The following is a 25,857-nucleotide window of genomic DNA, read 5'->3' as shown; positions in this document are numbered from 1 at the left end:
GGTACCCGCTCCAGTATTCTGGCCTGGAAAATTCCATCGACTGTTTAATCCATGGGGTGGCAAAGAGAAAAAATATATTTTAAGGCCCAGCTTGGAATCTGACATAGCTCAACAGTGTTGGTTCCCATTTCTTTTTTGATTCTGAATGATGGGAAGTTAATCTGTATCCAAAGCAGTCCTAGAGATAACTCAGCAAGGAATCTTCCAGGGCGGTACATGTTGCTTGTGAGGATTTCAGGCTTTGTTCAAGTGTGTTTTCCAGCCCAGCTGTCTCCCTTGAACCCCAGACTCCTCCTCACCTAACACATTCAACCACCTTACTCCCATCTTCTTTCCAGAATCAGCTTCTCCCATGGTCTCCGCATCATAGCTGCCCAGGCTGAAAACCTTTTCTCCTTGACTCCTCTATTTCCTTCACCATGAAAATGTATCCAGAGTCTGACCACCTTTCACACACCCCAAGTCCCACCTTGGTCCCAGTCCTCAGGATCTCTCACCTGGGCTATTGCGGTGCCTTCCCCACTGGTCTCCCAGCTTCCATGTCTGCTACCCTCAACCCAGGCTCATCACAGCAGCCTGAGTAAGCCTCACACGAGTGAGCCCGCCCCGCTCACTGTGTCCAGTGTCTTTCCTCTCCCTCAAAGCTCAGGCCTTCACAGGGCTGCTGGCGTCCCCCCCGTCTGGCCCCAGTGAGGTCTCTGACCCTGTCTCCCCCTTCTCACCCTGACTCCCTTGCCCCTCCCTGGCCTTCCTTTGGCTTCTCCGATGTGAGGCATGCTCTCACCTGGGACTTTGGACTTGCTCTTCCCTCCACCTAGGACCTTCTTCCCTTTACTCCCGCGCTGCCTTCAGGTCTTTGTTCAAAGGTTACTTTTCTAACAGAAGCCTTCCCTGGTCACTCCATGTAAAATTGCAGCCCACTCCTGCTTTCTGACCATTGCCTAGCTCCTCGCCCGCTTCATTTTTCTCTATGGCATTGTGCTATGCTAAGTTGCCTCAGTTGTGTCCGAATCTTTACAGCCTTATGGACTGTAGCTTGCCAGGCTCCTTTGTCCATGGGATTCTCCAAGCAAGAATACTGGAGAGGGTTGCCATGCCCTCTTCCAGGGGATCTTCCCAACCTAGGGATCGAAACTGCATCTCTTAGGTCTCCTCCATTGGCAGGCGGGTTTTTTTTTTTTTTTTTTACCATTAGTGCCACCTGGAAAGCCCTCTATGGCATTAATCACCATCTAATGGACTATTTTTAAACATTTATTGTATTTGTTATCTATATTCTCCATTTCAGTGTAGCCCCAAGAAGGCAGAAACTTCTGCCATTTTTCTTCCCTCTTTTGTTATTTCCCAGGTCCAAAGCAGGCTCCAGCTCATAGTAGGCACTCCGTAAACTGTTGTTACTAATTACAGAACAAAAGGTAATGACTGACATTGTTAGATTTGAGGTTTGTAGGAGAGAATAAATATTTGTAGAGTGCCATGTAGAGTGTTTGGCATGGAATATGTGTTCAATTATAGTTCTCCTCTCTCTTATTTATACTGCAACTTAAATCTGGGCCATAGTGCTGAGATCACTGAGATAATGAAGTATAGGTAATTTACTATTATTATTATATACACACAGGAAGTTTATTATTTTAGGAAAAAGGTTTAAAAATCCAGAAGGTAGGAAGAAAAGGAACACTTTCTGATCATTTTGACATGATGGCCGTGTAACTGTTTGGTCCAGTGAAGACTGAAAGTGGGTGTCTGCCACTCACTAGCGCTGCCCCATCCCAGTTCAGCTGGTCTTAAAGTTAATTGTGGAATAATCTTTGGAAAGGGGAGTGATTCATAGTGAAATGGACCAAACAGCCAGAGCACTGAAAGATTCTGCATCCAGGTAGTATGTGATGAATTAAAATTTACCGTATTTTTATCATCTCTTTTCTCCAATGTCTTACTAAAATTTAATATATTCATCTTAAGAAATAAATTTCTGCATACATGCCTTGGGTCTATAAACACACACTTGATTATACATTTTGACTAGGTGCCAATGCTGTCAGAGTAATAATTCATTTAACTTAAAATCGTGTATCCAACAATCTCTACTTCATGGAACACAGCCAAGAAAAGAAAAAATGAAGTAAAAATGAAGCAGGAGGGGAGGTGAAATAGTATATAATTAGGGACAGTACATAGCACCTGCTGTGGCTAGCAGCCTAGACAGATCGGTGTTTTGCATTTTTAATAAAGGGTTTCTGAGGCACTGAAATGGATGACAAAGTCCACACACTGAAGCTTACATGTATCATCATATTTTTGAGAAAGGTTGTCTCACCAGTTAAATGTAATTTTCCTTGATAATTAACTTTAATGATATAATACTTTTGTAATATTAAAATATATTTGATTAACATCAAATATATCTGTCCTAATATGTTAACCAGTATTTTATACTGATGATACAGTTGAGATGTGTGACTCATCTATAGCACAAGACTTCGTACTGAAAATTACACCAATCTCTTTTAATGCTGGTCTCTTACAGACTCTGAGGTTTCTATACATAAAATTTGTTACTATGGCCATTTGAATTGTATTTTACTATAACAAACCATAATTACTGCTGAAAGTTTAAGGTCATACAATCTGAGTATTTTGGTTTTTTTTTTTTCCATTTATTTTTATTAGTTGGAGGCTAATTACTTTACAGCATTGCAGTAGTTTTTGTCATACATTGAAATGAATTAGCCATGGATTTACATGTATTCCCCATCGACTTTACATAGTTAGCCCAGAAATCTGGGGTAAGAGCTCAAAAGTTAGTAAGGACCTCACAATGAGTGAGTCTCAACCACATGTAAGGAAAATGACGATATTAGAAAAAGTGAGGTAATATGCCTAAGACCTACAGCTTGCTGGCTGGTAAAGCTATAATTCCAACCTGGGGGATTTTACCCAGTGTGATTTTACTACTTTAAACATGATCTTCATTTCCATATTTTTCAAATCCATTTGACTAGTTTTCTTTTTCCTCTTCATTTATTATGTTTCATTTTAGAGGAAGAACTTGCTCTCTTTTTTTCAGTGTATGCCCTCCTAGGGAACCTCTTAGAGGATCTACTGCTGCTGCTAAGTCACTTCAGTTGGAGGGTTTGCCCTTAACTCTAACCCCTGCACTTCCATACATACACACACACATGGGCACACTCCCCTTCCATCGGTCCATCTGTTTACCAGATGGTTAGGTGAGTTAGGGATGCATCTAATTAATGAATGGAAAAGCAGAGTACCATAAGTTTGGCAGTTCCTAATAATGTTTCATCACTTTATTATTTATGAATGCTATAATCTAGAAAATATAACAGCAGGTAAAAACAATGGGATTACAGACTCTTTTCAGAAGCAGTCTTAGAGATTTTACCCTGAGGATGCTGAGTCCCAGGAATATTATGACTTGCCCAGCATCACTTAGCAAGTTACTAATTAGTGTCAGCTGGCTTGTTGTCACAGAATTATTCATCCCAAATCAAAAAGTGAGATTTCGAAAACAGTAAAATGGGACCTTGGACATTTTTTTCTTGCCCTGAAAAGACATAATTGTAGACAGTGTTTTCCTTGTTTGAACAGGGGGATGATAATTATTTTCATTCATGACTTGATTACCCATTTGCTTCATAGTTACCTATTTTGGGCCATCTACAGTTTGTTAAATGTAGGAAATTTATTTTACAGCTCTATGAAAAGGTTGCTCTTCTTCTGACAAATTTAGGTGAGTAGAACCCTTTTAATTTCATGATATAGTACTGTGGTCTGAAAAATGCCTTCTCAAAGAGTCAAATCTGAAACACTGCTGAAAAGAAGCACTCCCTTTATTTTGAATTGCGTACAATTGTGTACAATTCTTTGCCCTCAACAGGACATGTTAACTATGCCTAACAGCTGGGAGAATCTTTCCTACCTAAAGTTTTAAAACCTCCCACAAATACTATCCTTTAATGAGCTAATATAATTTAAAGTAGATTTTCTCTTAATGCCCCAAAACTATAACACCACAAAAATGCATGTGTATGAAGTACCTATAATCATTTAGAAAAGGGGTCATTTGCTATGGCCTACAATTTTTATTTAATTAAAAACAGCCAGTCTTCATGGCATATAAAATCATAGCAAAGTTAGTTGCTTTGAAGACTAGGAGTCTTTTACCAGGAATACAGGCAGACTATCACAGACATTTGCAGAAATATTTATCTGGACAGTTACCCGTAAGACTCTGTAAAGCACCAGAGCAATCTGGTAACCAGCTATAAGCTGTGCAATCACTACATTTTCAAGACAGAGGAATTGTCCCAATTTCATTAATGAGATATTAGTCATTTTACTCTATGCAGTCTGAGAAAATTATGTGCTCCCACACAGAACCTGTTTTAGTGCATTCCCATATGTAGCTTTTCCAAAAGGGGAAAAACACAGAAGTGTTTTTATTTATAATAATCATTATAATAAAAGATGCTGTTTATTTAGCCCTTCTATGTGCTAGATACAGAGATAGGCACCTGGCATATCTCCTGTAAAGTCACAGAAATCTTCCATCACCACCACTCTTTGCCCCAAAAGATAAAAGTTCATGTCCACAGAAGAGATGACTGCCCATTGATATAGTCTTTGTCCAGGGGCAGCTTGATGCTAGCTGGAAAAGGTGCTGATGGAGATCCGGCCCTGGTCAGCCTGGTCCATCTGGGCAACCACCGGTTGGCTGATGACCCAGGAGACCTTCCTGTGTAACCAAGAGTTAAGTAGCAGAAATGAAATGAAGCTAGAGCCCTAAGGCAGCCTTTGTCATCTCTTCCCTCTCTGAATTTGACATTTAAACCATTTTAAATCAGATTTGCTTTGTCTCTCCCCTCCCTTCTCAGATATGCTCCTGGGAGGCATTTTGAGTTATCATTTGTGGGAAAGGAATTGATGGAGTGAGGTGGTAAATGAGCAACTAGAAGCTCAGGGCATCTACGTAGAAACAGAAAGTACTGTTGCATTAAATGCATTTTCTTTGATGTTGTTTGAGGTGAGGATGGAAGTCCTAGTGAAGGATAAGTGCATTTGACATGAGGTTTCAGGTTGGAGGACTGAGCCATATTTTTGACTCAGTCAATATGAGGAGATGAAAATTGGTACCTGACTGAGGTCAGGAAATTGTAAGACAAAGATGCTAGTGTAAAAGCTCTAGAGGTGAAGTCATCTGGGTATTTGTACTTGAGATTGAAAATGATACTGGATGCATGGGGCAGGTAAAGGGATCACATGCTCATTCTGAGATGGGGGTCTGACTCCTTCTAGTCCAGCAGCACGTCACATCACAGCAGAAATAGAAGTCAAGACCAGGGAGTTATTAGGAGCTGGGAGGGCACCTGACCCCACACCATTTCCACCTACGAGGTGGGTCCTAAGAGCAAAAAGAAAGGCTCCTGCAAGGAGCCAGGGCTGGGCATGTGGTGTCTTCAGCCTGGCTGTGTCTGACCCAGGCTCTCGGGGCACCCTAGAACAGAGGAACAAACCAGATATCCCCTCCGTCAGACAAGTGTAGCCACTTCCCATCAAACCCTTGTTGGGGCTGGGCTGGGAGCTTGAGGATCCCACGGATGGTGCATTCCATCACATACCATCTAGCGGCCAGCTGGCCTGCTGCAGCGTCCTTAGAACGCCTGTGCACCCACCCTGTGTGTCTGGAGGGTGACAGAGGGAGCCGGGAGGGGGTCAGACGCAGCCTCTCTCAAACTCTGCCCGCCTTGTGTCCACAGAACAGCCTCGCACAGAGTCCGAGTGGGAGAACAGCTTCACCCTGAAAATGTTTCTTTTTCAGTTCGTCAATCTGAACAGCTCCACGTTTTACATCGCGTTCTTCCTCGGGAGGTAAGACCCTGTCTCTCCGTACCTCCTGGGGCTAGGAGCAGAGCTCGCAAAGCTTGCTGACCAGGGGTGACCGAGAAGCCAGCCTTTAGAGTGACCTTGTGAAGTATAAAAAGAGATCAGTCTCCTTTCCCTTCCCTTCCCATTCCCGGGGTGTTCTCTGCCAGAGTCCCTGGTACCTCTTCTTGCTAAGGTGAGTAGGAAAAAGTAGTTTGCGCATGTGAAGGGTGAGTGTAAATCTCGCAGGCTCCATCGGTATCTGGATCAGGCCCCTGGGTCTCGCACCTGTAAGAGCAGGTGATGTCGTGGAGGACGGCGCGGAGCACGTCCCATGTCCCTGACAGCACAGAGGAGGGAAGGACATTCACATGGGAAGTGGGGCTAACGCAGGATGCCGAGGGAGGCTGGGCTACTTCTGAATCCAGCGGTTCTAAGGATCTGGAGTGGCCGTGTCCCATGAATCCCATCACCATGAATTATGTCTGAGGAGACGAGAACCAGGAGAGAGCCAGGTGCAGGGTTTTGGTGAACAGGATGGGCAGCCTCTCTGCGGTTTCTAGGTCCTTCATGGAATTCTAGTCAAATAGTTTTCTCTAAAAGAAAGCATTATTAATATTCCAAAAGATAAGCTGTACCAAACCTGCTGCTTACACAACAAGCACTTGAAATTAAGCAGAAAATGGTTAAAAGTCACAGCATGCAGCAAAAACTGGCCTCTGTGGCCAGCAGCCAGGCAGAAGGGCCAGAAGAGAAATACCCCCAGAGAATTCCAGAAGTTGCCATTATGTCATTCCTGGGGAATTTTCCTAATTCCCTCAGACCTGTTCCTTACTATACCATAATTTTCACTGGAGGATGTGCTAATCTGAATATAATCTTCATTGACAGCTACAGGATGCTAATGGTTTGTTTTTCTGTGTGTGTTGAAGATTCACAGGACACCCAGGTGCCTACCTGAGGCTGATAAACAGGTGGAGACTAGAAGAGGTCGGTATTCTCCCGTCACTCCTGGTTTCCTAGACTTACACTAAACAGCCTGAGGGCAGCTTTGTGCAGATTAGAAAGCAGACAGCCTTTCTTCCCATCCATTGATTCTTGAATTTCTGTGTTTGCTTACCTCGCAGTGCCACCCTAGTGGATGCCTTATTGATCTCTGTATGCAAATGGGTATTATAATGGTGCTAAAGCAGACCTGGAATAATTTCATGGAACTTGGCTACCCGTAAGTACCTTAGATATCTACTTGAGAGGCAGCATGTCTCTTGGCTATTGGCTTATCTACTGGCTTTTCTAGGTGTGGCAAGTAAGATAAGCAATGCAGACTCAGCAATTAGGCCCATGCATATTATACCTGGAGCTAGTCTTCATGCTTAGATAGTCAGAGACAAATGATGAAAGTAATAAACATGGCCCTTTCTGAAGATTTAGCACAAATTGCATGAACAGAAGTGAATATTCTTTAAGAAGTCTCTGTGGACCCCTAAATATTGGATATCTACTTCCAAGCTGCTTTAAATGTTGACACATTAACTGGATCTCTGTGCCTACTCCCCAGCCCCTGCAATAAATCACAAATGGTCATTTTTTAACTACTTTAAATTGAGACTATGTAGAAAAGGAAGACCCTCCCCCTAAAAATAGGATTTTAAAAAGAAATTGGATTATTTCTAAGTCAGCATATCTTAACCAGTTAAAACTGTTATTATCACTATTAACTGTTTATGTTGATGGCAATGGGCAAAAATTTGCATCAGTTTTGTAAGGATAACCTTGAATTTGGCTGTGTTTACTCAGTTGTGGTCAGCTAAGTTTGAAAGGGACATAAATCAACAGCAGTGCTATTTCTGCTTTAATTCTACACTTATAGGTTTCCATGTCAGCCCAATGTGCCTATAGAGAATAGGTTTCAGGGAGGACCACTCAGCCAGAACAATTAGCTGGAACTTAGTTCACTTTGGAAAGTCATCTCTTAGCTCCCTGTAAGAACCAATGCCAGTAATTTTCTCTTCTTAATACTTAGGAGTATATCTACCTAAAGAAACAAAAGACCTATACATAGAAAACTATAAAACACCGATGAAAGAAATCAAAGAGGACACAAACAGATGGAGAAATATACCGTGTTCATGGATTGGAAGAATCAATATTGTCAAAATGGCTATACTACCCAAAGCAATCTATAGATTCAATGCAATCCCTATCAGTTTTACTTTAGAAAACTTTTTCCAAGAGTTTCATGTTTTCTATAAAACTTTTAAAAAGACAAAGCATAAAGTTAAAAAAACTTAGAAGCAGATTCTCCTTTAAAGTATGATCCATAACTTATCAAAATGTCATAGACATCAAAGGAACTATGTATATCTTCTATGAATATGGACATAGAACAATATTGTGAATTAGGCAGAATTATCTTTGATACCCATTTTCTTATTTAATTTCACATTTTTGTTTTGGCATTGATGCTCTCAGATACCCCTCAACTTTCTGCTTGCCTGCTATAGCATACAGACCTGACTCTCCCCATGCATTTCTCCAACTCCATTCCATATCATAAGATGCACTTCTGAACACTGCTAAGGTTAAATGTACTTACCCCACCAGTGTGAGCTGCATCTTACTAGGAATCAGAGCCCCCATTGAGTTCAAGCCAAAAGCAGACAAGTCCAGTTGTAGACCTGCAGGCTTCCGTGTGCCAGGAGAAGAGGAAGCCTTTGTGGGTTTTCAGACCTTCTAGGATCCTCAAATCAGAGTTTGTAGGTCAGCACCCTGTGGTAAGACTGCTCATGGCTCTTTAAGTAAGCCAGCAAGGCCAAACCCTCTTCTCCTCAGAGGTCTGAGTGTTGCCTTTACACTGGAGGATGAGTTTATCAACATTCTCAGTCCTCTAACCAACCCTCCAAGGCAACACTGAATAGGAGACAGTTTTGTGAATGATTAAGTTCATCAATCATTCTGTTCACTTGCAAGTACAAGTGCTGGAAGTATAGCCTCCATTGTTACTTCCTTCCTAATCCAAGGCTTTAGCTCCTAGGCAACCTGTCCTAATTTTTTTAAAACCATTGCTCTGTATTTTAACTCTACTTCTTATTACTTAAGTCTTACAATCAGTTATATATGTGTATATATTTTTTTGATAAATTGATTTTGTTGTGCAGGTTAATTCAGAATTGGTGGACTAGAAGAAAAGTACGACAAGAACGTGGGCCTGAAAGGAAAATAAGTTTCCCACAGTGGGAAAAGGACTACAACCTTCAGCCGATGAACGCCTATGGGCTCTTTGATGAATACTTAGAAATGAGTATGAAGATAGTCTATTTTATTCTATTTTTAAAATTTTATTGAATTTTAGTTCATTGACAATGTTGTGTTAATTTCTGTTTTACAGCAAAGTAGTTATACACATGTATAACTCAGTTATACATATGTATATTCTTTTTCATATTCTTTTCCATTATGGTTGAGCATAGGATATTGCATATAATTCCCTGTGCTCTAGATTAGGACCTTGTTTTCTGTTTTATCCTATTCATTATAAATGCGAATTCTAGCTCTCTAGCCGCATTTAACTAGACATATACCATTATTGTTGAGGCTAACGGTGTGGAGGGATTCTTGAGCTAAATGCAGAGGAAGGGTATCTTGCATTAAGAAACTTTATTGATAGAAATAGTGCCAAGTCACTTCACATTCTTCATGACATTGTGTCCTGTCCCTTGCAATAAATCACCAGAAGATAAAGAGCTGAAAACCTGGAGAACCAAAGAGAAAGCAGTGATCACTCATGGTATGATTGATTGATTCATCAGCACACATCTTTTTTTTTAAATTGAAGTATAGTTGATTTACAGTGTTGTGTTAGTTTCAGGTGTAAAACAAAGGGACTCAGTTATGCATATATATATATATATATATATATATATATATATATATATCTATATATAAAAGAATAGATATTCTTTTTCATATTCTTTTCCTACCAGACATTTACTATAGTTCCCTGTGCTATATAGTAGGACCTTATGGTTTATTTTATATATAGTAGTTTGTATCCAGCAGACATCTTTTGAACCATGTTATGTCCAGAGCTTATGTTTGGCACTAGAGATACAGGAAGGAATCAGGCACAGTCGCAGCTCTCAAAGAGTGCTCAGTGATGGGAAGTCAGAGATGTGAAATGTAAGTGCAGTAAAGTAGCAGAGATGCTACAGGATGAGTCACTAGCAGGTAGAATGGGCAGTCATTTCTCTTGGAGAGGGTGGCAGGAAGCTGGGAATGTAAAAGCTTAATGCTACACTTCCACTGAAGGAATCTCATTTCTCTATAATCAAATCAATGCTGTTTATTTTAGCATGTATCTGAAAGCATGGACTTCAGAAACAGATTACGGTTGTTGTTGAGTCCCTGAGTCGTGTCCTACTCTTTGCAACGCCATGAAATGCAGCCTGCAAGGCTTCTCTGTCCTCCACTGTGTCCCAGAGTTTGTTCAAATTCATGTCCATTGAGGGATGCTGTCTAACCATCTCATCCTCTGCTGCCCTCTTCTTCTTTTGCCTTTGAGCTTTCGCAGCATCAGGCTCTTTTCCAATGAGTCAGCTCTTTGCACCAGATGGCCAAAGTGTTGGAGCTTTAGCATCAGTCCTTCTGCTGAATATTCAAGGTTGATTTCCTTAGGACTGACCGGTTTGATCTCCTTGCTCTCAAGAGTCTTCTACTTGAGTTCAAATGCCAGGCCCTCACTTACTAACTCTGAAACCTTGGGCAATTGCTTACTGTCTTTGTCCCACCTTCCTCTTCTCTATCTTGGGGATAAAAAGAGTAACCACTTGAGTGCATCTTTGTGTGGACTAAATAAATTAACGCATGGGCAGGGCTCAGAGCATGTGCCCGATGTGTGCTAACTGTGTCGTTATTATTTTTCCAGTCTTTATATCTCCCAGGGGAGAAAAACTTAACAAAACGTCTTAGCAGATACAATGAGTGTGGATAGATTTTCTTGTTGTTTTGGTTTTTTCCCTAATTATGTTTAAGCTCAGAGACACTGGGGTGGAGGTGGGAGTAAGAGATGGGCAAGATGCATTAATTCTGAAAGAAGCAGTTGTTTCTGGGCAAATCTGAAAATTAAAAGAGTGGTAGAATTGATGCTTAATGTTTCTCAGATCGCTTATGTCCTACGTATCCACTGGTGTTTTCGGAGTTTCAATTATAGAATGGCATAATGGTATAACTTGGAGAAGAAATCAATTTGGGCATTAATAATAAAACTTAATAAAATGAATTCATTAAGAGAACTAACCACTTGAAGGTCTCTTAATGGGTTCTTCTCCCATAAAGAAGGAAATGAACAGTAATGTTGGTATATAGAGTGCTTGAAAAGAAGCTGTTATGGGGTTAGAACTGGTAGTGCTCCAAACACTACAGTAGCTTTGCAGCAAGAAACAAATCTCTGAAGTATCACAGGAAGACTAGTGAATACTAATTGCTGGCTTCTGTTCTTGTTTTTTGTTATTTTCTTAATGACTTTCCTGCTTTGTTATATTTTTTAAAATGTTCTCATCAAAGTAGAATATAAAGTGAGAAAGGCATATAAATCAAAAGTGTATGTATCAATGAATATTCACAAAGTTATGCATCGATGTAACCAACCTATGCAGGTGAGGAGTTAACACACTACTGGCATCAGACCCAAAGCCAGTCCACTGCCTGGCTGTGAAAATCATTCTGTTGGAAGACAGCAGTACCCATTTATTTACATATTATCTGTAGTTACTTTTTAAGTTGAATTTTTACATTATAGTTGATTTACAGTGTTTGTTAGTTTCGGGTGTTCAGCACAGTGGTTCAGTCACACGCTGTTGTTGTTTAGTTGATAAGTGGTATCCAACTGTTCTGCCACCCCATGCCCACCAGGTTCTTCTGTCCATGGGATTTCAGAGGCAAGAATACTGGGGTGGGTTGCCATTTCCTTCTCCAGGGGGTCTTCCAGACCCAGAGATCGAATGTGTGTTTCCTGCATTGGCAGGCAGATTCTTTACCACTAAGCCACCAGGGAAGCCCCTCAGTTATATGAGTATACATGGATATAGATGCATATCCATTCTTTTTCAAGTTCCTTTCCCTTATAGATTATTACAGAATACTGAGTAAAGTTCCCTGTGCTATACAGTAGGTCCTTGTTGATTATTTTATATATAGTCCTATGAATATGTGAATAACAAACTCTTAATTTATCTCTTCTCCCCAGCTTTCCCATTTGGTAACCATAAGTTTGTTTTGGAAATAAGTTCATTTGTATCATGTTTTTAGATTCCACTTGTAAGTGATATCATATAGCATTTGTCTGTCTGACTTATTTCACTTATTTTACTAATAATATTTTACTAGAGATAATATTCTCTAGGCCCATTCATATTGCTGTAAATGGCATTATTTCATTCTTTTCAATGTCTGAGTAATATTCCGCTGTATATATTACCACATCTTTTTTATCCAATTCTCTGCAACATTTATGTTGCTTCCACATCTTGGCCATAGTATATAGTGCTTTGATGAACATTGGGGTCACGTGTCTTTTGGAATTATGGTTTTCTATGGCTATATTCCCTGGAGTTGGATTGATGAATCATATGGTAGCTCTATTTTTAGTTTCCTGAGGAACCTCCATACTGTACTCCATGGGTTACATTCCCACAAAGCATGTAGGAGGGTTCCCTTTTCTCCACACCCTCTCCAGCATTTGTTATAGACCTTTTGATGATGACCATTCTGACTGGTGTGAGGTGATACTTCATTGTAGTTTTGATTTGCATCTGTCTAATAAATAGCAACGTTGAGCATTTTTTCCTGTGCCTGTTGGTCATCTGTATGTCTTCTTTGGAGAGATGTCTATTTAGATCTTCTGCCCATTTTTGATTTGGTTGTTTTTTCCATAATAAGCTGCATGAGCTGTTTGTATATTTTGGAAACTAATCCCTTGTCGATCACTTCATTTGCAAATATTTTCTCCCATCCTGTAGGTTGTCTTTTCATTTTATTGATGGTTTCCTGTGCTCTGCAAAAGCTTTTAAGTTTAATTAGGTCCCATTTATTTTCATTTTTATTATTCTAGGAGGTAGATTCAAAAATATATTACTGTGATTTATGTCAAAAAGTGTTCTGCCTATGTTTTCCTCTAAGAGTTTTATAGTATCTGGTCTTACATTTAGGTCTTTGTTCTTTTATATGTAGCTGTCCAGTTTTCCCAGTACCGCTTATTAAAGTCTTTTCTCCATTGTATAGTCTTGCCTGCTTTGTCATAGATTAATTTACCATAGATGCATGGATTTATTTCTGGGTTTTCTCTCCTGTTCCATTGATCTATAATTCTGCTTTTGTGCCAGTAACATACTATTCTCATGACTGTAACTTTGTAGTATAAGCTGAAGTTGGGGAACCTGATTCCTCCAGATCCATTTTTCTTTCTCAGGATAGCTTTGGCTATCTGGGGTCTTTTGTGTTTCCATACTGATTTTTAAGATTTTTTTCATTCTAGTCCTGTGGAAAATGCCATTGGTAATAGAAATTGCATTGAATCTGTAGATTGTCTTGGGTAATATAGTCATTTTGATAATATTCATTCTTCCAATCCAAGAACACAGTGTATCTTTCCATCTGTTTGTGTCACCTTCATTTCTTTCATCAGCATCTTAAGAGTTTTCAAAGTCTTTTGCCTCTTTAGGTAGGCTTATTCCTGGGTATTTTATTCACTTTGATGTGATGGTAAATGGGATTATTTCCTTCACTTTCTGATCTTTTGTTGTTAGTATACAGAAATGCAACAGAATATACTGTTTTGTTTCCTGCAATCTTACCAAATTCATCGATAAACTCTAGTAGTTTTCTGATAACATCTTTAGGGTTTTTTGTGTACAGTATCATTTCATCTGCAAATAGTGACAGTTTAACTTCTTTTCCAAGTTGGATTCCTTTTTCTTCTTCTGATTGCTGTTGGCTAGGATGTCCAGAACTATGTTGAATAAAAGTGGTGAGAGGAGGCGTTTTTGTCTTGCTCCTCATCCTATAGGAAATGCATTCAGCTTTTCTCCATTGAGTATGATGTTAGTAGTGGGTTTGTTATATATGGCCTTTATTATGTTGAGGTATAGTCCCTCTAAGTCCACTTTCTGGAGAGTTTTTATCATAAATAGGCATTGAATTTTATAAAACATTCTATTAAGATGATCACATAGCTTTTATTTTTCAGTTTGTTGACACAATAATTGCACAGACTGATTTGCTCAGGTTGGCTTTAGGCAGTCTATCTGCTGATGGCAGATTCTCACCCTTTTGGTTGTTTGAAAGTGAACATGAAGTTGCTCAGTCCTGTCCAATTCTTTGCAACCCTATGGACTGTAGCTTGCCAGGCTCCTCCTCCATCCATGGGATTTTCCAGGCAAGAATACTTGTGGGTTGCCATTTTCTTCTCCTGGGGGTCTGCTTGACCCAGGGATGGACCTCAGGTCTCCCACACTGCAGGCAGACTTTTTACCCTCCGAGCCACCAGGGGGTCCCTAAGGCACCCCAACACTGGAACCTACCTGCTGTTGAATGGGGCCAGGTCTTGATGAGAAAAATGGCAGCCTCCAACAGAGCTCACATCAGTGAGTACTCCCCAGTACTTCTGCCACCATTGTCCTGTCCCCACAGTGAGCCACAGCAAGCCACAGCCATCCCTTGGAGATCTTTCACCCCAGGAGGCTCTCCAAGGCCAGAAGGTAGGTCTGGACCAGGTTCCTATGAAGTCACTGCTTTTTCCCTGCCCAGTGCACACGAGACCTTGTATGTATGTACCTTCTAAGAGTGTTGTTTGCCTCAGTCCTGTGAAGTGCCTGTGATCATGACCCACTGGCATTCAAAGACAAATGTTCTTCTGAGGGTTTCTCCTCCCAGTGCCAGATGCCCAGACTGGGGAGTCTGAGGTGGAGCTCAGAACTGTTACTCCTATGGGAGAACCTCTGTGATACAGTTATTTTCTCTTTCCAGCAGGTATGGGATTTGATTATACCACAAAAATGCCCCTCCTGCCATCTTGTTGTAGCTTCTTGTCATTGGATATAGAATATATTTTCTCATAGGGTGTAGTCTTTTTTGTTGGTGGTTTTTCAACAGTTGGTTGTGATTTTGGTGTTTTTATGAGAGGAGGTGTGTTCAAGTCCTCTACCGTTTTGTCTCTAACTGGTATCAAACCTTTTTCTTCTTCTGTCATTGATTTTTAATTCTGCTGTGGTCAAAGGATACTCTGTGGTACTTTAATAATTTAATATGTGCTAAGATTTGTTTTATGCCCCTGCATATTTTCTGTTTGGATGAGTGTTTAATGTTCTGCAGTTGTTGAGTATAATCTTCTGTGTCTATTAGTTGGCAAGTTCATTGTGTTTTTCAAATCTTACATTCGTGTCCTATTAAACTTTGTCTATTTCCTCTACTAGTTACTAACAAAAGAGTGTTAAAATTCTCAAGTATGATTGTGGACTTTATCTTATGCTCCTTCTAGTTGGTCAATTTTTACTTTATATACTTTGAAGCTGTATTATTGTGGGCAAACAGTTTAGGATTATTCTATTTTACCATTGAGTTGGAATTTTATCTTATTGAAAGTCATTCTTTATCTATAATAATGTAATATTTTGAAGATGTGATGGGCAAGCAGCTAAGGAGCTAACTGTAAAACCTCCCCAAGAACCGAGCCTCTGTGGTCATTGGCAGAGATAAAGGCCCACCATGTTCTCAGTCACAGCCAGGCAGGTGAACTGAGCTTTACAAAAACCATACCCCAGGACCAGCTTGGCTTAACTCATGACCACACTGATCATCTCCTTCTTTGCTGCAAAAGAACATCACTAAGAGCAGAGATCAATAACTGGTTCTTAAAGGGCTAGACAGTAAATAATTTTGACTTTGGGGGTCATGATGCAAGATTGAGGCTATTATATTTTAAATGGTTGTATAGGTATTTACATAACTACTTAAAATGTAAAAACTATTCTTAACTCACAGGTAGGTTTAAAAAAAGAAAAGAAACAAAGCAGAGAGTTATCCAGATTTGGCCTTCAGGCTATAATTTGCTGACCCTTGATCTAGAACTTGTATATGGGCACACAATAGAAATTGCTAGACTTAAAGACTATTGAAAGGAGCAAAGTAAGTATGAATTCTTGACTGGGGTAGGTGTCTGCTACTTCAAAGGTGAAAGAAGTGCATGTATCAAACACTATGAAAAATCAAGGAAATGTGGTATTACATAAAGAAAAATAATATTTCAATCTAAGTGGTAAAGAATTCAAAACAGGTGTAAAGAAAATCATTGAGCTACAAAAAAAAAAAAAAAAAAAACCACAGGAAGGTAATTCAATGAACTTGGGAATAAAATTAATGAACAGAAAGAGTCCTTTACTAAAGAGATTGAAATTATAAAGAGAAACCAAATTCTGGAGCTGAAGAATTCAATGAATGAGATGAAGGTAACAGGACAGACCAGATGGAAAAAAGAATAAAATGACTGGAGGACAGGAATATTGAAATAATTCGGTCAAAAGAAGACAGAAATTAGACTTCTTAAAAAGTAGAGAAACACTATGAGAACTATCAGATTCAATCAGACAAATCTGAGAATAATTGGTATACCAGAAGAAAGCAAGGGGTGGGGGGCAGAGAGTTTAAAAAATAACTGGGAATTTTCCAAACCTGGTTCCTCTGCCATTTTGATTTAGAAACCTGAGATCAAATTGCCAACATCCATTGGATCATATAAAAAGCAAGAGAGTTCCAGAAAAACATCTACTTCTGCTTTATTGACTACACCAAAGCTTTTCTTTGCCTCTGTGAATCACAACAAACTGGAAAATTCTTCAAGAGAGGACCACCTCACCTGCCTTTCTCTAATTATTAGAGAAAGGCAAATCAAAACTACCATGAGGATTAGAATGACCATTATCAGAAAGTCTACAGATGATAAATACTAGAGAGTATATGGAGAAAAAGGAATCCCTCCTGCACTATTGGTTGGAATGTAAATTAGTGCAGCCACTATGGAAAATAGTATGGAGGTTCCTCAAGAAATTAAAAATGGAGTTGCTATATGATCCAATAATCCCACTCCTGGGCATATAATGGGACAAAACTAGAATTCAAAAAGGTACCTATACTCCTATGTTCATAGAAGCACTATCTATAATAGCAAGACATGAAACAACCTAAATGTTCATTGCCAAATGAATGGATAAAGAAGTTGTGATACATATATACAGTGGAATACTACTCAGCCATAAAAAAGAATGAAATAATGCCACTTTCAGCAACGTGGATATCTAAAGTAAGTCAGAGAGAAAGAAAAATACCATATGATATTACCTAGAAGAAATAGATAAGTTTCTAGAAATGCACAACCTACCAACACCGAATCAGCAAAAAACAGAAAATCTGAAAAGATCAATAATGATTAAAGAGAGAGAATCAGTAATCAAAAGTCTCCCAACACAGAAAAACCACAGGAGCAGACAGTTTCACTGGTGAATTCTACCAGACATTAAAAGAATACAAATCCTTCTCAGACACTTACAGAAAATTGAAGAGAAAGGAACACCCCCAAACTCATTCTGCAAGGCCAGCATTACCTTGATACCAAAGCCAGAATGGGATACCACAAGAAAAGATAACATTGGACCAATATTCTTGATGAATATAGATGCAAAAATTCTCAAAATATTAGCAAACCGAATTCAAGAACACAATAAAACAATTGTATAATACAGCCAAGTGGGATTTATCTGTGATGCGTGACTGGTTTAACATATATAGATTTTAATGTAATATATCAGATTAATAGGATGACATATAAAAATCATATGATATCTCAATAAATGCAGGAAAAGAATTTGCAAAATTCAACATTCTTCTATGATTAAAAAAGAACCCTTGACAGATTGGGTATAGGACAAATAACTTTAGCCACATACAATAAACTCTTATCTTGACTTTTGCCTCCCTTAGCTCTGAAATCAATAATTTCTCCAAGGATCCCTGGTTCCCTTTACTAGGGACTGGTATTTAGAAAACAAGATCTGGACTTGAGGTATGATTACTGCTCCTAGGGTGCCATTGCTTCCAGGCTCAGGGAGCACCTCTTTTTCAAGTGTCCTGGCCATCATTCTGGAAGATACGTTCCCTGTGCTTTGGGGGAAAATAGGGCTTCCCAGGTGGCACTAGTGGTAAAGAATCCACCTGACAAATGCAGGAGATTCAAGAGATGCAGGTTCAATCCCTGGGTCAGGAAGATCCCCTGGAGGAGGAAATGGCAGCCTATTTCAGTATTCCTGCCTTGGAAATCCCATGGACAGAGGAGCCTGGTGGGCTACAGTCCACGGGGTCACAGAGAGTGGGACACGACTGAAGTGACTTAGCCCAACACAAGAACGTGGGTTAAAACAGTGGCATATTCAGACTAAGCTTCTGAAAAATAGTACTGAAAGCCAATATGCTCTGTTCTTTTTCCTTCCCTAGTTCTTCAGTTTGGATTTACAACTATCTTTGTGGCAGCTTTTCCCCTAGCACCACTTCTGGCCTTACTGAATAATATAATTGAAATTCGACTTGACGCTTATAAATTTGTCACACAGTGGAGGCGACCTTTAGCTTCAAGGGCCAAAGATATAGGTAAGTTGGATTTGGGGGTGTTTTTAAAAGATATTAATTGTCTGGTAGATAAAGTTAAAAGAGCCACTAACTTTAGATATTTACATATAGTTTCCATGTAAGATGACTAAATCTTGCAAAATAATAATGATATTAGCTTTAAATAACATTAGATAGCAAGTACAGTTACCTGTTTGAAAATTTATAATTTCCAGTGCTAGAGAATTTGTGCTTACATAGATTCTCAGTTTGGTTGGTTCTATCCTAGGATGCTAGAATTTTAAAATTTGATTTATTACCACTTCCTTTTGAAAGTAGATCTTGCATTTGCTTAAGTTTGTTTTGCTCTTTTCTAAATGTCTGCCTGAGTCACAGGAACATGGTCCCATTTTTCTAGAGGCAGAGATGGCTTTTGGTTTTTGACTAGAAGTGCTAAGTTGAACCAGCGTCTTTTATTCATTTCTGCATTCAGTGCTTCATATAGACCTGGCAGGTGCTCAGCCAGTGTGTGTGGAAGAGAATTCAGTGTGGACGTTACCTCAGTGGTCTCTTAACCTCCAGATGAAAACAGACATTCATTGAGCGCCTACCTTGGGTCATGCATCAGGAGCTTGGTCCATAAAGATGAACTGGAAGGATCCAATACTTATCCTGAGGATCTCCTAGTCTGGTGACAGCTTGACACTGCATATGCCAGCCAGTCTTAGCAGATAGCATTTGCTACCTTATCATCAACCAGAATTCTCTCCCTATGTCTGAAGCTGATTGAGTTTTAAGTCATGAGCATTGGCACTTGCGTGCAAACTCCTTCAGTGCCAAGGTGTTTGCAAGTAGAAATTCTTCCTTCTGGTTGCAAGTATCAGTATTTGGAATGATGGAAGGACCCATGGAAAGGACTATTGAAAATTAGTTACCCCAGTTGTTTTCATACTTATTTGCCTCTGCTGTTGTATCTGGAATTAACTAAAACTTCTCTTTGAATAGGAATTTGGTATGGGATTCTTGAAGGCATTGGAATTCTCTCCGTTATTACAAATGCATTTGTCATAGCGATCACATCTGACTTCATCCCTCGCTTGGTATATGCTTATAAGTATGGACCTTGTGCAGGCCAAGGAGAAGCTGGGCAAAAGTAAGTTTGCCATAAAACCATCATGGAATCCCCATTCCCTAGCCATTGTGTACAGCTGGACACCCAAACAGAAGCGTCTGCTTTGGAGTACATGTAGGTGGGATTATAATATAACAATACTTTTGGCCAAAGAAAACATCCTGTTCTACTGAAGGGCTGGGATTCATATAGAGCATACGAGTTTTAGATGGAATCAAATGTGGGAAGAGCAATTAATCATTTTTCCCACTCTTGCCCACCATGAATTTAAAAATGTGTGGTATGCTGTGTAGCAAAAAGAAGTATTCCTTGATGATAGTTATGCCATTTTTATGAGTTTGTAAAAATATTATTTGATTCCCCTTGTGTCATTAGGTAGACTCTGCAAATTTTATATTTGCAGAAATGTTCTACCACGTGCCAGGTGCCCATAAAGTACTCAATAAATACTTGTGGAATAAGTAACTGAATGCTTCTTTCCTGGCTCTTGACTTTACCAGTGTCAATATTATCATAGGCAAAGTGGGTAAACTTAACTCCCTGAGAGGTCAGTTCTATAGCATCACCTCAGTGATCCCCAGTGCTGTATTTCAGGTCAGATAAAGCCTTGACAATGTCATAACATGTCCCCTAGCTTTCACTTCTATTAATACATCCTTGGGAAAAAAGATATAAAAAGTCCTAACATACTTCAATGGGAAAAAGTACAACAACCCTGTTTGGTTAATGTCAAAATAATCTAATTGTGGGGTTTAAATGTCTGTAGGTCAGAGTAGAATGTGTGTTGGTGTCACAGGATCATTTCAGTGCCCCAGAAATCATCTCACTTGGGCTATTGCTTATTCACACAAGCAGCCCTGCCTCTTGGCTTACTAGTTTGAGCCAAATTAATTCATCATCTGTAGCTCTTATAGTTCCACCAGCCCTCAAGGAGGACAGTGCCACCAAGTGAAGTCGGCTGAATTCATACATGTGTAGTGTAGGTCCAGCTCACAATCCAGTTATTTGAGGAAGTTTCTATAAAGTTCATTACTACACTAGCCATGTGGTTGTTAAACACATACACTGTAGCAACTTTAAGTGACCATACCATCCCATTTAAAGAAAGATTTAAAAACTTACGTTGCTATGGATGCATTTCTTTCTAACTGTAACTGTTGTCAACATTTTATGCTTGACTTAGCCTAGAAAAGCTTACCTATATTCAAACCACATTCATGTATGGTTTGATTCTCAAAACAATTCAGGGAGCGAGGACATGTATTATTACCCTCATTTTGAAGAGCAGAAAGAGATTGAGAGATTAAATCCAGAATCATAAGGCAGGACTCATCATAAACCTCACAGCTCTCAAGGCCTGTGCCAATAAGCCATTATACAACTCATCAATAGTCAACTCTGTGGGGTTTAAATTCCAGTGGTTATTCCCATTCTTCCCTTATTTCAAATATTGTGAAACCTGTCTTGTTCTGCTGCTGCTGCTGCTAAGTCACTTCAGTCGTGTCCGACTCTGTACGATCCCATAGACAGCAGCCCACCAGGCTCCCCCGTCCCTGGGATTCTCCAGGCAAGAACACTGGAGTGGTCTGCCATTTCCTTCTCCAATGCATGAAGGTGAAAAGTGAAAGTGAAGCCACTCAGTCGTGTCCGACTCTTAGCAACCCCGTGGACTGCAGCCTACCAGGCTGCTCCCTCCATGGGATTTTCCAGGTGAGAGTACTGGAGTGGGGTGCCATTGCCTTCTCCGTGTCTTATTCTAGAGGGAACCAAAAAATAAAGTAGGAATATTATGCACAGTTAATAGTGAATCAGTTCTTTAGACTTTTGGCAGCCTGTTAGATTTAAGACAGGGTTCATAGTGATTAGAATTTATCTAAATAGCCTCCTTATATTTCAGTTTTATTGTGCTCTCCAGTCCCTTTTTTTTAAAACAATCTTTCTCTTAACCTTTGCCACCTTCAATATTTACACATCCACTTTTTAATCTTCTACTCCATTGTTCATTTTTCTTGTTTTCAAGTAGTTACATTTGTCTATGTTTCTCCATGAATCTTATTTTCTGCCCCACCAGCTACTCTATTATCCTTTTTAGGTTTCTTCTTTTTCCAATTTAAAAATGCTTCAGAGATGACTGAACTCATAGAGGAGCAGCATTATCAAATTTTAGATGTCATAGGCTTCTGGGGTAGCGTGTGCAGTCAGAGTCAAATCCCACTCACGATTTAGTCCAGTTGTAGAAATGTCATATTTCAATTTAAATTGACCCAAGTCAACAGTACTCCAACCAGACCCATCACCTTTCTCCCAACCTCCAGGTTTCTTTCAGGCTTCCCTGGCTCCTCCACGGATGAGAATCTCAAGCCTCCATCCAAGGTCATTGAGTTCACAGGCCCCTTGTCCCTATGACAGCGTGCTTCAGTTATTCCTAGCCGTGTGTTCCAACTAGTCTCTCCCCCAGCGCAGACGCTCTGCGGACAAGCCTTCAGTGACACAATGGGGAGGATAGTCTCATTTTCAGCCAGATCTGGAACACTGTGGTTTGAGGCATGGTCCCCACACAGTGGGTACACAAGAGTATTTCAGACATTGTCATCTTCCCTCTCAAGACACTCTGCTGCCTGTGATCAGACTGTTTATTGTTTACAAAATGAGTCACTTCCTCTTTGAGGGTGTCTTCCCAGGGGCCCTTTAGAAAAGAGCTTAGATAGCTGAAATCACCTCTGGGCAGACATCAGGAGGCAGAAATTGTGAAATAAAATTGAAGGTGCAAATTATAAAATTGTTCCTGCCAATCAGAGTTAAAATTTCAATCAACAAACTAAACTTTTTTCCCAGAAAGCACAAATAACCAATTTTATCAGTTTGATCCCTTACCCTCAATGAATGCATCAAACTAATTACTTTGGTATCAGATAGACATAGATTACAGTTTGGGAACATTCTCTTACAGTTTGGCAACATTCTCTAAGGATATATGCAGGCCCAAGAATTACTGTGAGGTATATACCTGGTGTACATGATGTAGTGATAAATAAAATCAAGGTAATTTTCCTGTAGAAATAGTGATCTCATAAGGAGTTACAGACTTGATCAAGGACACTGCTCAAATTTTCACAGAATGGGTTATGAATATCTGAATGAACTATATTTATAAACTATAAATCAATTAAATAGATCAACATCATAATTAGTTTCAAAGTTGTATTTCAAAAGATAAAGCTGATGGTTAAGTGAAAGTGTTAGTTGCTTAAGTTATTTTTTATAGTCATCTAAAAAACATGTCTGACTTTAAATGCACTAACCTGATCTCATTTCCCCTGGATTTTTTTGCCCTGTCACCCCACGCTTTGTGAGTCACAATGCCTAAAACCTCAAAAGCAAATTTACTTTAGCAGAATTCAAAGATGCTCTGCAGTGAGTCTGACCTGGAATCAACAGATTCAAAAGTCAGCTTCTCATTCTGTTCTCTCCCAGATAACAGTTATAGCAAGTATAACTATGAGTGTGTGTGTTAGTCACTCAGGTGTGTCCGATTCTTTGCGACCCCATGGACTGTAGCCTGCCAGGATTCTCTGCCCATGGAATTCTCCAGGCAAGAATACTGGAGTGGGTTGCCATTCCCTTCTCCAGGGGATCTTCCCGATCCAGGGATTGAACCCAGGTCTCCTGCCTGACAGGTAGATTCTTTACTGTCTGAGCTATCAGGGAAGCCAGGTATAATAATCATCTCTAGCTCATCCTTTTCCCCCATAGTAAAGGATGGAAAGCAATAAATAATGAATAATGTTAAAACCAGAATTCTCACATTTAAATATGTCTTCTCAGGCGTTACTTGGACAAGGTATGCATTCTAATTCAAACAGTGCTGCCTTTTCATAAGATGTTTTTCTGAATCTCCTTTCTTAGAAATGCCTGCGGAGGCTACCTGCCAGCCCCGTAAGGAAATTATTTATTATTTTATGTTCCCAGGAAACACCTCCTTTGATACCTTTTTCTCCGTTCCTCTCACTTCTCCCTGATCATCAGTGTAGCCTCATCTTCGCTGTGTCTCACTGGGAGCTGGGGCTGTGTCACACGGAGGGTCCTCAGACCACCTGGCAACGAGCGGAATAGCAGACACGGTATCTGCCGCTGCCTGGGGCCTTCCTGCTGTAACAGGAGGCCGCTGGGCTGACACGTGGATGCCACTGGGATCGGAGCACACCGTACAGTGAGGCGTGGGAAACCTCACCTCCCTGAATTGATGACGGTCCCAACTGTGTGATGTTGGCAAGCCCAGATTCTCCCACAGTGGAGACAGAGAAATGCCGAGACAGTCCAGCATTCACAGTCCTCCTCCTCCTCTGGTTATGAAAATAGCATGGAGGAAAGACTGACACAGTTGACAATATGTATATATGTACTAGTTTCACATGTAACGTGTTGGACCCAGAGGGAGTACACGCCCACTAAAGGCACATTTTCAGCTTGATTTATGAGTGACATCAAATGAATATGCTTAATAAACAGTTCAGTGACATACCCCTTTTATTTTGAGGCTTTAAGGTCTTCAGACCATGAGACAGGTATTTCATTTGAATGTAAGTTCTCAATTGAGGTTTTTTCAACAGCAGCCATTAGACAACAGCTTTAATCTCAGTAAAGCTCAGGGCTGCATTATGAGAGAAGAGTGTAGGAGGGCCTGGAAATAATTATTCCATTTCAACAATGAACTGTTTTTTGCCAGTTTCCAGAGCACCTTTCCCTTCCCACAGCCCAGCTCCTGAGAAGACTCTGCTCCGTATTTCACAAAACCAGCCCCCTCTCTGACAACTAATTATCATCAAGACACTGATTTGTTTTCATGTCATGTTCTAGGCAGTTCATATATGAGAAGGAGAAATCATTTCAAATTACCCTTTTAAGGAGTGATGGGGACGCCTGCTGCCAGTGGGAGAAGGGCATGTTACACAAACTCTCACCAGTACTTTCGCTCATGAGTGACTTGACAAATGAGCCCTTCTGCTTGGTTCACCTAAGTCCAGCCTTTTCTTAAGCAAGACAACACACATACAGAACCCATGTGCTCTCAGAACTGTATCTGTGTCATCACTTGGGTCTGATATTCAGCCACTTTGAATAATCACATCAGACATACTAATGAAAAGAGTCTGAAAACCATTATTTATTCTTTCAATTGATAATTATTTGTTGACCTCTTGCTAGGTGAATGCAATAAAATGAATAATAGCCACTCAGGTTTATTAAGATCTTGCTATATGCTAAGCAGTATATCAGAGTATATAAGCAGTACACAGGCAGATATGGTTTATGAATATCATTTTATTCCCACAATGACCCTGTGAGGTGGGATGTTTGTTGCTTTAAAGAAGTTGCATAATCTGTCAATATGATATGGCTAGAAAGCAGCAAAGCTACAATATATGACCCTAAAGCCCAAGTTTCTTGTACTATAATATACTGAACCCCCAGCACAGGCTGAAAGCCATGTCCTCAAGAAGCTTATAATCCTAGGTAATAATTTTATTCCTGATCCATCTTCCAGACCTTGACAGAACCCCTGATACTTTAGGTCCTCTCCAATCAAATCCATTACATTCAATATTTACTGGATTCCTACACTGCATGAGACTATCCTAGGATACCAATGTATTGATGATAGCTCTTTTGATCCAAAAATAAAAAACACTACAGTCCAAAGGAGAAGACATACATGTATGCAGTCAACTCTAGGATAAGCTATATGGCCATTATGAAGTAAATACAGCAGCACCACAGAGAGAAGGGAATGAAGCTTCTGACTAGGCATATTAGGACATCTTCACACAAGAGATGGCATCTCAGCTGGCCGTCGGAGGATGGACAGTGTTACCACTTGTACAAAATGAGTAAGGAATCCCAACATAAGCAGAGGCATGGAAGCATATGATACATGAAGGAAACATAATCTAGCATGATTGTGGCATGGATGAATTGGTGAGGGGGTGTCATATCCATACCAATTATATTCAGGTCATTATAAGAAAGTATGTGCTTTGCTCATTCACTTCAGTCATGTCCAACTCTTTGTGATCTATGGACTGTAGCCCACCGGGCTCCTCTGTCCATGAGATTCTCCAGGCAAGAATACTGGAGTGGGTAGTCATGCCCTCCTCCAGGGGATCTTCCTGACCCAGGAATCGAACCCATAT

At 40.0% G+C, this 25,857-nt stretch overlaps 1 protein-coding gene across 6 annotated transcripts in view; it reads left to right on the top strand.

Moving 5' to 3' along the window:
* ANO4 (anoctamin 4) overlaps positions 1–25,857 on the top strand; it is a 427,540-nt gene that overhangs the window by 372,863 nt on the left and 28,820 nt on the right. For all 6 annotated transcript variants that reach the window (XM_070454084.1, XM_070454083.1, XM_070454082.1 and 3 more), the window contains 7 exons: positions 3,718–3,754; positions 5,781–5,892; positions 6,819–6,876; positions 7,014–7,111; positions 9,045–9,187; positions 18,424–18,576; positions 19,540–19,687. In XM_070454084.1, the coding sequence (XP_070310185.1) occupies positions 3,718–3,754; positions 5,781–5,892; positions 6,819–6,876; positions 7,014–7,111; positions 9,045–9,187; positions 18,424–18,576; positions 19,540–19,687 (749 nt within the window). The remainder of the gene's footprint in view (positions 1–3,717; positions 3,755–5,780; positions 5,893–6,818; positions 6,877–7,013; positions 7,112–9,044; positions 9,188–18,423; positions 18,577–19,539; positions 19,688–25,857) is intronic.

This window comes from Odocoileus virginianus, chromosome 23 (assembly GCF_023699985.2).
Source record: "Odocoileus virginianus isolate 20LAN1187 ecotype Illinois chromosome 23, Ovbor_1.2, whole genome shotgun sequence".
Taxonomy (NCBI): domain Eukaryota; kingdom Metazoa; phylum Chordata; class Mammalia; order Artiodactyla; family Cervidae; genus Odocoileus; species Odocoileus virginianus.
Note: the sequence above shows the minus strand (reverse complement) of the source record. Positions and strands in the feature narration are given on the sequence as shown.